Consider the following 13814-nt stretch of genomic DNA (forward strand, 5'->3'; position numbering starts at 1 on the left):
GAAAGTTTATCGAGTGGTATGTTGACATTTCAAAAATGCCTGTTGACCTGAAAATCCATGTAATCAAACCCATTCATGGTCAGTGGGTTGTATTCTTTATTAAGTTAGTGACTCATATGTCGTTAAACAGTCCTATTGATCAGATCCAGATAACATGTGTGTTAAACGGATCCGACAAACCATGACTCCCAGGGGGCGAGACATGGCCCAGTGGTAAAGCGCTCGCTTGATGCGCGATCGGTTTGGGATCAATCCCCGTCAGTGGGCCCATTGGGCTATTTCTCGCTCCAGCCAGTGCACCACGACTGGTACATCAAAGGCTGTGGTATGTGCTATCCTGTCTATGGGATGGTGCATATAAAAGATCCCTTGCTGCCAATCGAAAAGAGTAGCCCATGAAGTGGTGACAGCGGGTTTTTTCCTTCAATACCTGTGGTCCTTAACCATATGTCTGACACTATATAACCATAAATAAAATGTGTTGAGTGCGTCGTTAAATAAAACATTTCCTTCCTTCCTTCATGACTCTCAAGATACCCACACACCTGAACATCATCAACACGACCAGGTGAAATCTGATTCAAATAGTTTATAAACTACAGGGATACATAAAACACAAAAGTATACAAAGTAATCTGCATGGTCTGATAAAAAAAAGTTTGCTTGTTTTGTTTAACAAAACCACTAGAGCACATTGATTAATTAATCATCGGCTATTGGATGTCAAACATTTGGTAATTCTGACTTGTAGTCATTAGAAGCAATCCACTATATTTCTTCCTAATGCAGCAAGGAATTTTTTATATGTACTTTCCCACAGATAGGAAAGCCTTTTTTCCAGTTGTGGTGCACTGGTTGGAACAAGAAAAAACCCAATCAGCTGAAGGTGGTTCGATCCTGCAACACAAGCATCTCAAGCGAGCACTCAACCGACTGAGCTGAATCCCACCTCTGGTCTGATACGGTCACATGTTTGACCTGAGGTCAGAGAATTTCACATCATGTTAATTGTGAATCTTCACAGTTAAATATTCCCAGTCTGGAGCTCGACGCGGTAAGATGTGTTTGCTTTGCTTGTGCATATTGCACATGCTTTTGTGTACTCGACTTGGGAATCCTCCATTTTGTTTTGTTTTTGTCAGTAAAATGGAGTTTTCTACTGGGATGTATGCGGCCATTGGAACGCTGGAACGCTGGAACGCTTCTTGTTTCAACAGCCTGCACCACCAGGTTGGATTCTTTTTTAGCCAGGTTCCTTGCCTCCACGTCATTTCTCTGGCTGACGTATGTCGATTAGTTTTTTTGTGACTCGTATGACATCCATTCTGCAGAACGCCACAGTTGTTCACATTTAGTCTCTACATGTCCGAGCTTGTCCTAGCAGTACTGGAAGATTGACCACCCCACTCTAAGAAGAAATAGGAAGCGGGGTCGGCCCCTACTACTCTTTTCTAGAAAATGAAAGCCACTACATTTTTAGTTTGTGAAGAGTGCCCCAGAGAATTACTGTACAAAGTATCACAACAATCCAATCAAATATCAAAGGAAAAGTTGGGAACATGCAATAATAACTGTAAACACAGAACAGTTCCTTTAATGTTCACTTAGGTAAACTTTCAAAACTTCTAATGATTTTATTTTCGAGTGATACACTGATACATGTAGTTCAATTTGGTTATGTTGAAAATCGATATGGCAATGAAATCTTACTGACAACTTTTTGACATAGCAAAGCCAAAGTTCATTACTTTTGTTTACTCTTCATTTCACTGAATAAACGTTTTTAAAAGAAAAACAAATTCAAACAACAGGAATACATAAAACGCTGTAAATGAATTTAAGATGGACATGCTGGCTCAAACTGGTTTTTATGTTTGAACACATCCGCCGGGAAACTAAGCGGATGTGCCCAACACAGACATGCTTGAACCTTTAGTGGAAGTAAGAATGATTAATTGATCAAAGGCTAATTTAAATTTGAAGAAACAAAAAACTCCATACTTATCTAAATAGTATGTATAAATATAATACACTATTGAGTGTTTTTGCCAGCTGATAAAAAAGAGTAAAAATTGCAGCCCGCACCCACAACCACCACCACAAAAAACCCACCTCAACTGCACCATACAATAAAATAAAACCAACAAAAACGTGTTTGCTTCTTGAAGTTTACAAAGTCAATAAAGAATGGATGAATAAATGGATGGATGGATGAATAGATGAAATGATGGATGGATGGATAGATAAATAGATGGAATGAGGGAGGGATGGATGGATGGATGGATGGATGGATGGATGGATGGATGGATGGATGGATGGATGTATAGATGGAATGTTGGATGGATGGAATGGATGGATGGATGGATGGATGGATGGATGGATGGATGGATGGATGGATGGATGGATGGATGGATGGATGAATACATGGATGGATGGATGGATGGATGGATGGATGGATGGATGGATGGATGGATGGATGGATGGAAGGATGGAAGGAAGGATGGATGGGAAGATGGAAGGAAGGATGGATGGACAACAGTAACATATTACAGCAGTTCCACTGGGTAAGTGGTTAAAATCTGCAACCTGTACCACCAAACAACCAATGGACATGACTTTGAACACTAATATTTTATTGAACATCTGTGACATGTATGGCAAACTTAACCATACAAAGACATAAACTCAATTTAATGGAAACAACAATATGCCTGCTGCTCAGTTGTATGCTAGTCGTTATAGGATAGGCAGAACATTTAGAAATTACACATAAAAAAAATTAATAATATAATTACATTATATATATATATATATATACATGCATAGAAATGTGTAGAAAAGGACAATTGGATTTATACACTACACCGTGCATTCATATCTCAACAAAAGAAAGACATTTAAAATATATATATATTGAAGTTGACTTGTTGAAAGTTTGTGAAGAACTGTTTGGCAGTCTGAATAACAGAAAATTTAAAACAATTACCAGAAAACCTTTTGCAGCTAACACCACATAATAAAAGATATGTTTGATGAAACAAGAAGTCACGTAACTGAGAGGGAATATGTGGCAAGTTTGTGAAGGACTTTATTAAGAATGAAATTCCACTGGAATCTTGCAGCTACATGTAGTAATCAGAAAATTAAAGACGTGTATGACGCAAAGACCCACAAAAATTATTGAAGGAAACAAAATATATGACTCATTTGAGAGCAACTGACTGGATAAAGAAAAGAGAAATTAAACCAATACCACTATTTGTTTTGCAGAATTATAACAGCACCAAAAAAGAAAACTTTAAACAATTTATTTTTAAAAGTGAAGACTTAAATAATCTGAAAGAAAGCAATTATTAACTATCAGTTTCAAAAATGAAGTGAATGTGTTAATGAATCCACCAACAAACAGTGAGGAAGAAAGTCGTGACTCCATGGAGATTGAAACAACTGTCATAAACAAAGAGATATTATTCTGCATACAGTTTACGTCAGTGATGGTCAGAAGCAAAAGGTCACTGAACTGGTGTTGACAGAATACAACTGATCTGGACTCATTCTAAAACAGTGCACAGGGAAGATGACGAAAATGCATAACAAACATAAGAAAGCTGTGTTCTGAAGTCTTGTTGTTCTAACAAAAATGTTTACGGACGCATAACGTAAGTTATAAAGATTCTTCAATATGCTGATGAGTTGAATATGCTACGGCAATGTGTTGAATAAGCTATGACAATGTGTTGAATAGGCTACGCCAATGTGTTGAATATCCTATGACAATGTGTTGTATAGGCTATGCCAATGTGTTGAACAGGTTACGACAATGTGTTGGATAGGCTACGGCAATGTGTTGAATAGGCTATGACAATGTGTTGAATAGGCTACGACAATGTGATGAATAGGCTACGACAATGTGATGAATAGGCTACGACAATGTGTTGACTAGGCTACGACAACGTGTTGAACAGGCTATACTATAATAATGTGCTGAATATGTTATAACAATGGAGTTGTTAACAATGTTTCGATTGTTTGGAACGTGGCGATTCTTGGTGGTACTTTGTTTTATGGATGCAGCATTCATTTTGTTGGAAATGATGTCGACACATCCAAATTCGATTTTCGGCGTCAAACATTCCCGTCTGATTGCCAAGATTGAGAAAGAGACAGCAGACCTGAATATTCTAATACAAAACAACACAGAATTAGTAAAAAGACTCCGTCAGAAAAAGTTATACCACAGCGAACTGCTGAGAAATATCTCTAAGGACCTTGACCAATTAGAATCACTGATTAGTGATTTTAAACATTTAGCAGATTGAATCATCCTTATTCTAGCAACCAACAGGTATATGTTTTTTATAATTATGTGAAGGATTTTCAGCAATAAAAAGTATTTTAAAAAGAAAACCAAATGAGCTCATGATTAATAAGTCTTTATACCATTTCAACTTTCTTTTAATATACAGATTTATCATATAATATCTTACATGTCAGTGCAATCAAAGTATGTGATATTTTTCAGATTACATACTTTAAGAATTTGAAAACTTTGCAAATTAGATGTAAATTAATCGAGGCCATGGCACTAGGTTTATTGACATTTAAGCAAACTTACTAGGGTAACACTCCAAAATTGACGTATATATTCATAGTCAAACGAAAACATTTCAATAGCAACTTTACATAGAAAGTTGTCCAGCGTTCAGAAAACTAAAAATGTTAAGCACTAGTTTATTTTTATGTAAGGATATCCAAAAATGACATTATTTCCATTCAAAAAGACACTGTGTCACATATTTTTACATCATTTGAATATCGGGTAATGGTTGACTGGAATTAAAGTTGCGTATACAGTTTACAAAAACATATATTAAGCTTGAGATTATATAATAAAGAGATTATTACCCTCATGTGTTTCAGTATCGTCAATATCATATATTAGAAATAAAAATAATGTATTATGCTCGCCGGAGGATACTGAAAAACACTGGTAATAACCTCTATGTATTTTTTGTTAATTTCCATCTAATTTTTGTTACTTTAAAAACAAAAAAAAATAATGATAAAAAACAATATGAAGTAAATGGGGTTGCCATTATTGGGAACCCACTTTACAAAGAAAAACAAAGACTAAAATTTATTGGGTGTATTTGTCACTAGTTTTCCAAACTACAAATATTTACCATTTGATAAAACACTCTGTTTTTTAAAACAATCGATTTAGGTATGAACCATCTTAATAAGGAATAATGTGTCTCATATTTTTCATTATTAACATATGGTTACATGTATATAAACAGAAAAAGAAAAAAACAGCAGCATTTCTGTTATTTCACATTTTTGGGACTTAACATAATATAAAGTGATATTGTTTAAAGGTATATGTTTATAGTCTTAAGCCTACATGTATCTTTGTTTGCTTTGACAGTTAAAGAGATGGTAATTATATGTGAAACCACCCAGTGGTGTTAATGGATTTAGCTAAAAGTTGGTATCCCAGGTTACGGTGGTGGGATAATCTGAAAGTCAAAAATATTTACTTAATTAAGCTAGCAGTTTTTGAATAATGGGCCATCACAGTTTGGCAATTTTTGCAAGATTAGTATCATGTGTTAATTTTTAAATGACTATAGCTCTGGAATTACTTCATCAACATTGGTGAGATTGATGTCTGAAAAAGAAATTGATTCAAAATTCTAAATATACATGTAGCAATCTTTTGTATGTTGAAATCCAAAGTGTGGTGTAACCCTTTGCTTTTTTTAGTTTTATATTTAATTTGACCGTGTTGATCTTTTGGCCTTGAAATAACTATTGGTAATTTCTCAGTAGTTCAAAAAAGCACAACCAACAATTTGTATGTGTGTCTATAATTCACTTTAGTTTCGTTATTTCTCTGACATTTTCCTTGTGTAATGTAATTGGTGACGGGGGTTAGCACTTGTATGAAAACAGTTATTCATGTTATTTAAATATATATGCACTTAGCACTTAAAATTGGCTTATTTATCACCAATAAGAGGCTTATATTTGTTTTGTTACAATGCCTCAAATGCACAGTTAAAAGTTTAACTTAAGCTTAAATTAACTTTTTCTGATTTTGTCTCTTGTACCAAAAAATAGAGGATGGTGGTATAAGATAACACATGAAAACAGAAAATGAATGTTATGCTAATCATGCAGATGCTATCAAAGACAAATTTCACTCTTCTGGGTTTTTTTTACAGGGTTCGATATTTAACTGGAGCATTTGTACATGCCAGTAATCTTGAAATTCTTATTAAAATAGTATTTGTGGTTACAGCCACGTGTACTTCAACCACTTCAACAAAATAAATGTCTGTGGCCATGATAATCGATTTGTCAAATGGCAGATATGGACTAGTGTTGCATATTTGCTTGGTTATTAATTATTTTATGTTTAATGTGAACTGAATACAAATTATAAAAGTTGGTTGTGCACACTAGCTAACATAATGGTTCATTGGAGCAAATTTACAAAGCCTGTTTATCTTAATGCAGGTGTCCAAGTATTGAATATATATCTAGTTACACATGTGCGAGTCAGACAGGCTTTGTAAATTCAGCCCAATATGTTTACAAATTACGTACAAAAGGGGCCAAAAGGGTTTGGGTTATACCCCTTGCACATGCCACCATGGGTGACCCCCCTCTCATTCACCCCCAAAGCCTTTGCTGTCGTGGGTGGATCATAGACAAACAAACACATCAGGGGAGCATTTTACCACTGGACTATGTCCCACATCGGAGGGGACAAAAAAAGATGAGCACATTGATTTATTAATCATCAGCTATTGGATGTAAAACATTTGGTAATTTAGACATATAGTCTTAGAGATGAAACCTGTTACATTTTTCCATTAGTAGCACGGGATCTTTTATAAACACCATCCCAGACAGGATAGCACAAACCATGGCCTTAGATATACCAGTCGTGATGTACTGGATGGCATGAGAAATAGCTCAATGGGCCCACTGACAGGGATCAATCCCAAACCAACTGCACATTAAGCGAAAGTTTAACCATTGGGCTACGTCCTGCCCCCCCCCCCCCCCCCAGAGGGGACAAAAAGCCAACCATTGTTCCAACGAGCTCTGTCCTATGCTGGTTTTCATTTAGTAAACTAGTCTAGACTGGCAGTCCTCTTTGAGCCGAGCAGAGCAGGAAGGATGTATTATCCACTAAAGGATCGCCTTGGAAGTGGCTATCCTTCTACAGATGAGGCACTAGAGATTCATGAAATCAACAACTATTTTGCCAAAATTTTGCAGATATGGTCTTGATCTTGGATAAGCCAGTTCACCATGACAGGTATATCAAAAGCCTTGGTATGTGCTATCCTGTCTGTGGAATGGTGCATATAAAAGATCCTGTACTACTAAAATATTTTTTTAATGTAGCGGGTTTCCTCTCCAAGACAATATGTCAAATTACCAAATGTTTGACATCTAATAGCCAATGATTAATAAATCAGTGTGGTCTAGTTGAACAAAACTATAACTATAACTATAACTAACTATAACTATAACTATAACTATAACTATAACTATAACTATAACTATAACTATAACTAACTATAACTATAACTATAACTATAACTATAACTAACTATAACTATAACTATAACTATAACTATAACTATAACTATAACTATAACTATAACTATAACTAACTATAACTATAACTATAACTAACTATAACTATAACTATAACTATAACTATAACTAACTATAACTATAACTATAACTATAACTAACTATAACTATAACTATAACTATAACTATAACTTAACTATAACTTTAACTTTAACTTTAACTTTAACTTTAACTTTAACTTTAACTTTAACTTTAGTGAAATGGCCCACAATTAAGTACTCTTTTTAAATTATTGCTTTTAACATTGTTTTGATCTGATCGTGGATATAACTATAACTATAACTATAACTATAACTTTAACTTTAACTTTGATCGTGGATAACAGTTTTGTCGTTCAGATTCAGTGAAATGGCCCACAATTAAGTACCTCTTTTATAATTATTGCTTTTAACATTGTTTTGATCTGATCGTGGATAACGGTTTTGTCATTCAGATTAAGTGAAACGCCCACAGTTAAGTACCTCTTTTATAATTATTGCTTTTAATATTGATTTGATCCGAGAGTCAGTTTCAAGGACCATGTATGCATGTACTACAAAGGCATGACTTAATAACCTGAACAGCTGGAGAGAGAAAAGGGACAAAGAAGTTCATTGATTACTGTAAGACTTCTCAGCACCTGCTATACTTACAGCAGTCGAAAGTAATTTTATAAGGCTTTGTGAATGAAAAGGAGCAACAGATTGGGGTTTTGTGTGACAAATTAATGTAGCCTACAAACAGTTTACAAGTATTTATTTTCTTGAACCTAGGTTAGGTAATCCATTTCTGGGATGTGATACCAAGCAAAATTAGAATGGCAAAGCCATGAGGGCTTGCATTTCATATACTAAATAGTGAAAACATGTATCAGTCTACATAACCACAAAGATAAAACTTTTTTTTTTAGTTTAATGACACCAGTAGCAGGGTTGAAAATTAACATGAAAACCATGGTCGCCAGCAAGGCTAGTTGAAGAAAAATCTTACTAGCCCTTCTCAAATTCAACTAGGCCCCTTCAATTTAACTGCACAGCCAAAATCAGAACTAGAATGTTCTTTGTTGAATAATAACCATATGCTCACCGTATACAGTCTGTTTGAATCAAAAGAAAACCGATCAATTGGCATGTAACTTCGTAATGAATAAAGTTAAAATTGATATAAAAAAACATATTATTAAGTTTTAAATCCATATGCACCCCCAAAAAAATAATTTGAAAAATAAATCTAGTATAAACAAGCATTTTGAGAGTACTGCTAAAGCAATACATGTCCCCTACCAGGCCCAACAATGTTTCGTATCTCCTAAATTTAAGGGCCGTAACTCTGAAAAGTGGGTAAATCACCAAAAAACTTGAACTTGATCTGTAAATCTATATACAAATGATAAAGCTATATACAAAATTTCATCTTGATATCTTCAGGCACTGCAAAAGTTCAAAGGGCCATAACTCTGTTAAAAATGGGTAAATCACCATGAAAGTCGAACTTGATCTGTAACAGTACATGATAAACCTATACACAAACTTTCAGTTCAATATCTAAAGGTCTTTTGACAAAAATGTCCAGAAAACAGATTTTCACATCTCCTAAGTTCAAGGGCCATAACTACATCAAAAATGGGTAAATCACCATGAAAGTTAAACTTGATCTGTAACAATACATGATAAACCTATACACAAAATTTCAGCTCAAAATCTAAAGGTCTTCTGAATTTTTTTCTTCAAAAAAACTAATTTTTACATCTCCTAAGTTCAAGGCCCATAACTCTGTCACAAATGGGTAAATCGTCATGAAAGTCAAACGTGATCTGTAACAGTACCGGTACATGATGCAGTTATACACATAAGTTCAGCTCAATATCTCAAAGCTTGGCATAGATGGATGGACAGACAGACAGAAGGACTGATGGACAAACAGATGAACGGACGGACGGAGATGAAACCTATAGTCACCTCCGGTTGGACCGGTAGGGGTCTAATAAAAAAAGGTTTCTTTACAAGTTATCATTAAATTATACAGATTAAATCTCATTTCTAATACAGGGGAAAACAGCCAAAGTATGCAGTTTCACTTGCATTGTTTCTGAAGTAATCAATAATGCAGTACAAAGACACCAAAGGTAAAACTTGTTGTAAACTAGTCTGAGTGTGGAATTCCTCTTTGTAGTGATGCAAGAAGGATGAACTCTCCAGTAAAGGATTTCCTCAGGAGTGGCTGTCCTCATATAGATGAAAGTAAAGTTTGTTTAGTTTAACGACGCCACTAGAGCATACTGATTGTTAATCATCAGCTATTGGATGTCAAACATTTGTAATTTTGACATATAGTCATAGAGAGGAAACCCGCTAAATGTTTCCATTAGTTTCTAGGGATCTTTCATATGCACCATCCCACAGACAGGATAGCACATACCACGGCCTTTGATATACCAGTTGTGGTGCACTGGCTGGAATGAGAAAGAGCCCATTGGGCCCACCAACAGGGATCAATCCCAAACCAACCATACACCAAGCGAGTGCTTTACCACTGGGCCATGTTCTACCCATCCACTGAGGCACTAGATAGAGATTCATGGAATCATCCACTATTTTGCCAAATGCCCATTCGACTCTGCATTGTGCAGATACGGCTCTGATCACGTATTATGGTTTTGTCGTTCAGATTACCTTGGATGTTCCATCAATTGCCTTAAAACCTGTATCAGAAAAGATTTAACCCACATATATACAGTTTTAAATTTAAAAAATATTTACTTATTTATAGTGAACATTTTTTTTTACCAAAACATGTTATTTCAGATGGTATGGGTTTACAATTTAATAAATTAATGTTTTAATATGAATTTTATCTTTATTCATTATGAAGTTACATGCCAATTAACTGTCTTTTGCAATAATCCCTGTAGTAATGGAAAATTTCATTGTTAGTGTGAGTTAAAATTACAAGATAAGATTTTTATTTTGCCCCAGAATAATATAAGCTAATTAAATATGATAAATATTTACTGTAACATTGAATAATGTCCAAAAGTAGGTCTACTGGATAAGTCAATTTCAGTCTCTTTCAACTGGGACCATACTCGCCAGACCCTAAAATCAATGGTCGCCCAACAGACTATCTTTCTAAAATTCTTAGTCGCCCATAGTCAAATAAAGGTCGCCACGGATTTACCAGGCAACTGCTAATTTTCAACCCTGCACTAGAGCACATTGATTAATTAATCATCGGCTATTGGATGTTTAACATTTGGTAATTCTGACGTGTACATGTAGTCATCAGAGGAAACTCGCTAAATGTTTCCTAATAAAATTCTCTTTTATATGCACTTCCCCACTGACAAGAAAGCACATACTACGGCCTTTGACCAGTTGTTGTGCACTGGTTGGAACGAGATTTTTTTTTTAAATTAGCTGAATGGATCCACCAAGATGGTTTGATCCTGCGACACAGCAAGCACCTCAACCGACTGAGCTAACTCCCGCCTCCACATAACAACGAGACAGTTTATTATTTTAGTAAAACTAGGTAGGGAGCATTCCTTCAAAACCAGAGGCGGGACGTAGCCCAGCGGTAAAGTGCTTGCCTGATGTGCAGTCAGTCTGGGATCAATCCCCATCAGTGGGCCCAGTGGGCCCATTGGGCTATTTCTCGTTCCAGTCAGTGCACCATGAAAAAAAGGATATCGAATGAACGAACAAATGGTTTAATAACACCCCAGTACAAAAATACACATCGGCTGTTGGGTGTCAAACAAGAAGAGTTTGCTTTGTTTAACGACACCACTAGAGCACATTAATTAATTAATCATTGGCTACTGGATGTCAATAACATTTGGTAATTCTTTGGTAAGTTAACAAAGGAAACACGCTACATTTTTCCTAATGTAGCAAGGGATCTTGTATATGCATTTCCCACAGACAGGAAAGTGCATACCATGTCCTTTGACCAGATGTAGTGCACTGGTTGAAACGAGAAAAAACCCAATCAGTTGAACGGATCCACTGAGTGGGTGTTAAACAAACTAGTCTGTCCCATCATTCTATTAAAATGTTTTCTGTAAATAATTCCAGTTTCGTTTGACGTAAGAAGAAAAGTAAATGTGTTTTGGAAATAACAAATAAATACTATTTTTTGTGTGCAATTTAAAAATTAATCGGCTCAGAAATAAATAACTTGTAGTAAATTTCATAGTACGAAAAAAGGTGTTCCTGTGGGACAGACTATAATTATCCAGTCACACAATTAAATGGCCCCTACCTCCATCTCCTCCATGTGCAGCCACTGTTTCGGGTTCATCTCGGCAGCCAAGTAGGCTATCAGATCCAGAGCTGTCAATCGCGTCTGTCGCCGTGACGACACAAATATCAGCACCGGCTTTTCTGGAGAGTGTGTTTTTATCGCTAAAACACAAACAAACCAAAAGTTTATTAAACTGTTAGTTAGTTATTATTATTTGGTTCAGAGTATGACAGAAGGAACCCTAGAACAATTCTGTGGGCATGTATTGCACATGGTATATATTTAATTGTACACTGAAGGAAAATTAAAATCATTTTCAAGAAATTATTCATGGGTTAGTGGTTAGTGAGAGAGTTTAGTGGCCCATTGATTTGCTAAAACTTGCTCTGGGTGGGAGCCTGTAATGGGGTGCAAACCAAGTGCTGATAGCACCACCAAGGTCATTTACAGTATGGCAAATACCACAGCCTTTAAAATACACCAGTCACAGAACACTAATTAATGGTGTTATTAATTTAGTTTTTAGAATGCATGTATGAAAAAACTTATGGGAAACTGTACATGATTCGCATATCAATTTTTCATTATTTTACCATGGAGTCAAAACTACTGGAAATCATTACATGATTTGCATATCAATTTTTTTATTATTTGACCATGGAGTCAAAACTATTGGAAAACATTACATGATTTGCATATCAATTTTTTATTATTTTACCATGGAGTCAAAACTATTGGAAACATTACATGATTCGCATATCAATTTTTTTTTTTTTACCATGGAGTCGGCATCAATATTTGTTTGAACATACAGTGAAGATAGGACCATAAATACTACACATTGGTTGTTTCGGCAATTTGTAAAATAGGTTAAATGCATCTAATGTTTGTAATATGCTATATAAATAAAAATAATAAGCTGTGATAGCCACTAGTAAAGCCACATTATAATAATAATAATGTCTGTACCAACAATAACAACTTTTCAAACAAAAAACAAATCATAAATATTACAGGTAATGTTAAGGAAGGAAGAAAATGTTTTATTTAACGACGCACTCAACACATTTTATTTACGGTTATATGGCATCAGACATATGGTTAAGGACCACACAGATTGAGAGAGGAAACCCACTGTTGCCACTTCATGGGCTACTCTTTTCGATTAGCAGCAAGGGATCTTTTATATGCACCATCCCACAGACACGGTAGTACATACCACGGCCTTTGATATACCGACAGGGATCGATCCCAGACCGACCACGCATTGAACGGGCACTTTACCACTGGGCACCGTCCCGCCCCTAGTCAACATGTTTAAAGGGAAAACCAATTTGGGGTCTGTTCCAGTACTGACTACCGAAGTATTCATCAATAAAAGGTTCACCTTGAAAGGTTGGTTTATTCATCGTGGCCATTCTAGGACAGTAATGCTGACCAGGAAATCCTGCGATGTGTACTTCAAGAGGAACAGGACGGACAGACGGTCGGAAGTTGAACAATCCAACCTGAAAGTTAAAAGCAACAAAATGTTATAATCCAGGCAAAACTAACATCATAATGAAAAAAAAGAGTTAAAGTTTGTTTTGTTTAACAACACCACTAAAGCACATTGATTTATTAATCATTGGCTACTGGATGTCAAACATTTGGTAATTTTGACATATAGTCTTAGAGAAAAAACCTGCTACATTTTTCCATTAGTAGCAAGATCTTTTACATGCACCATCCTACAAACAGGATAGCACATACCATGGCCTTTGATATACCAGTCGTTGTGCACTGGCTGGAGCAAGAAATAGCACAATGGGCCCAACAATGTTGATCGATCCCAAACTGACCACACATCAAGTGAACGTCTTTACCACTGGGCTACATCCCACCCCTATCATCATAATGAAAGTGGCAGCAAA

General features: G+C 35.6%; 1 protein-coding gene across 1 annotated transcript in view; it reads right to left on the reverse strand.

Moving 5' to 3' along the window:
- LOC121370965 (activating signal cointegrator 1 complex subunit 3-like) overlaps window positions 1-13814 on the reverse strand; it is a 179091-nt gene that overhangs the window by 124409 nt on the left and 40868 nt on the right. Inside the window, exons 29-30 of the mRNA XM_041496524.1 lie at window positions 13289-13409; window positions 11920-12062 (exon numbers count right to left, since the gene is read on the reverse strand). Of these exons, the coding sequence (XP_041352458.1) occupies window positions 11920-12062; window positions 13289-13409 (264 nt within the window). The remainder of the gene's footprint in view (window positions 1-11919; window positions 12063-13288; window positions 13410-13814) is intronic.

This window comes from Gigantopelta aegis, chromosome 4 (assembly GCF_016097555.1).
Source record: "Gigantopelta aegis isolate Gae_Host chromosome 4, Gae_host_genome, whole genome shotgun sequence".
NCBI classification, from domain to species: Eukaryota; Metazoa; Mollusca; class Gastropoda; order Neomphalida; family Peltospiridae; genus Gigantopelta; species Gigantopelta aegis.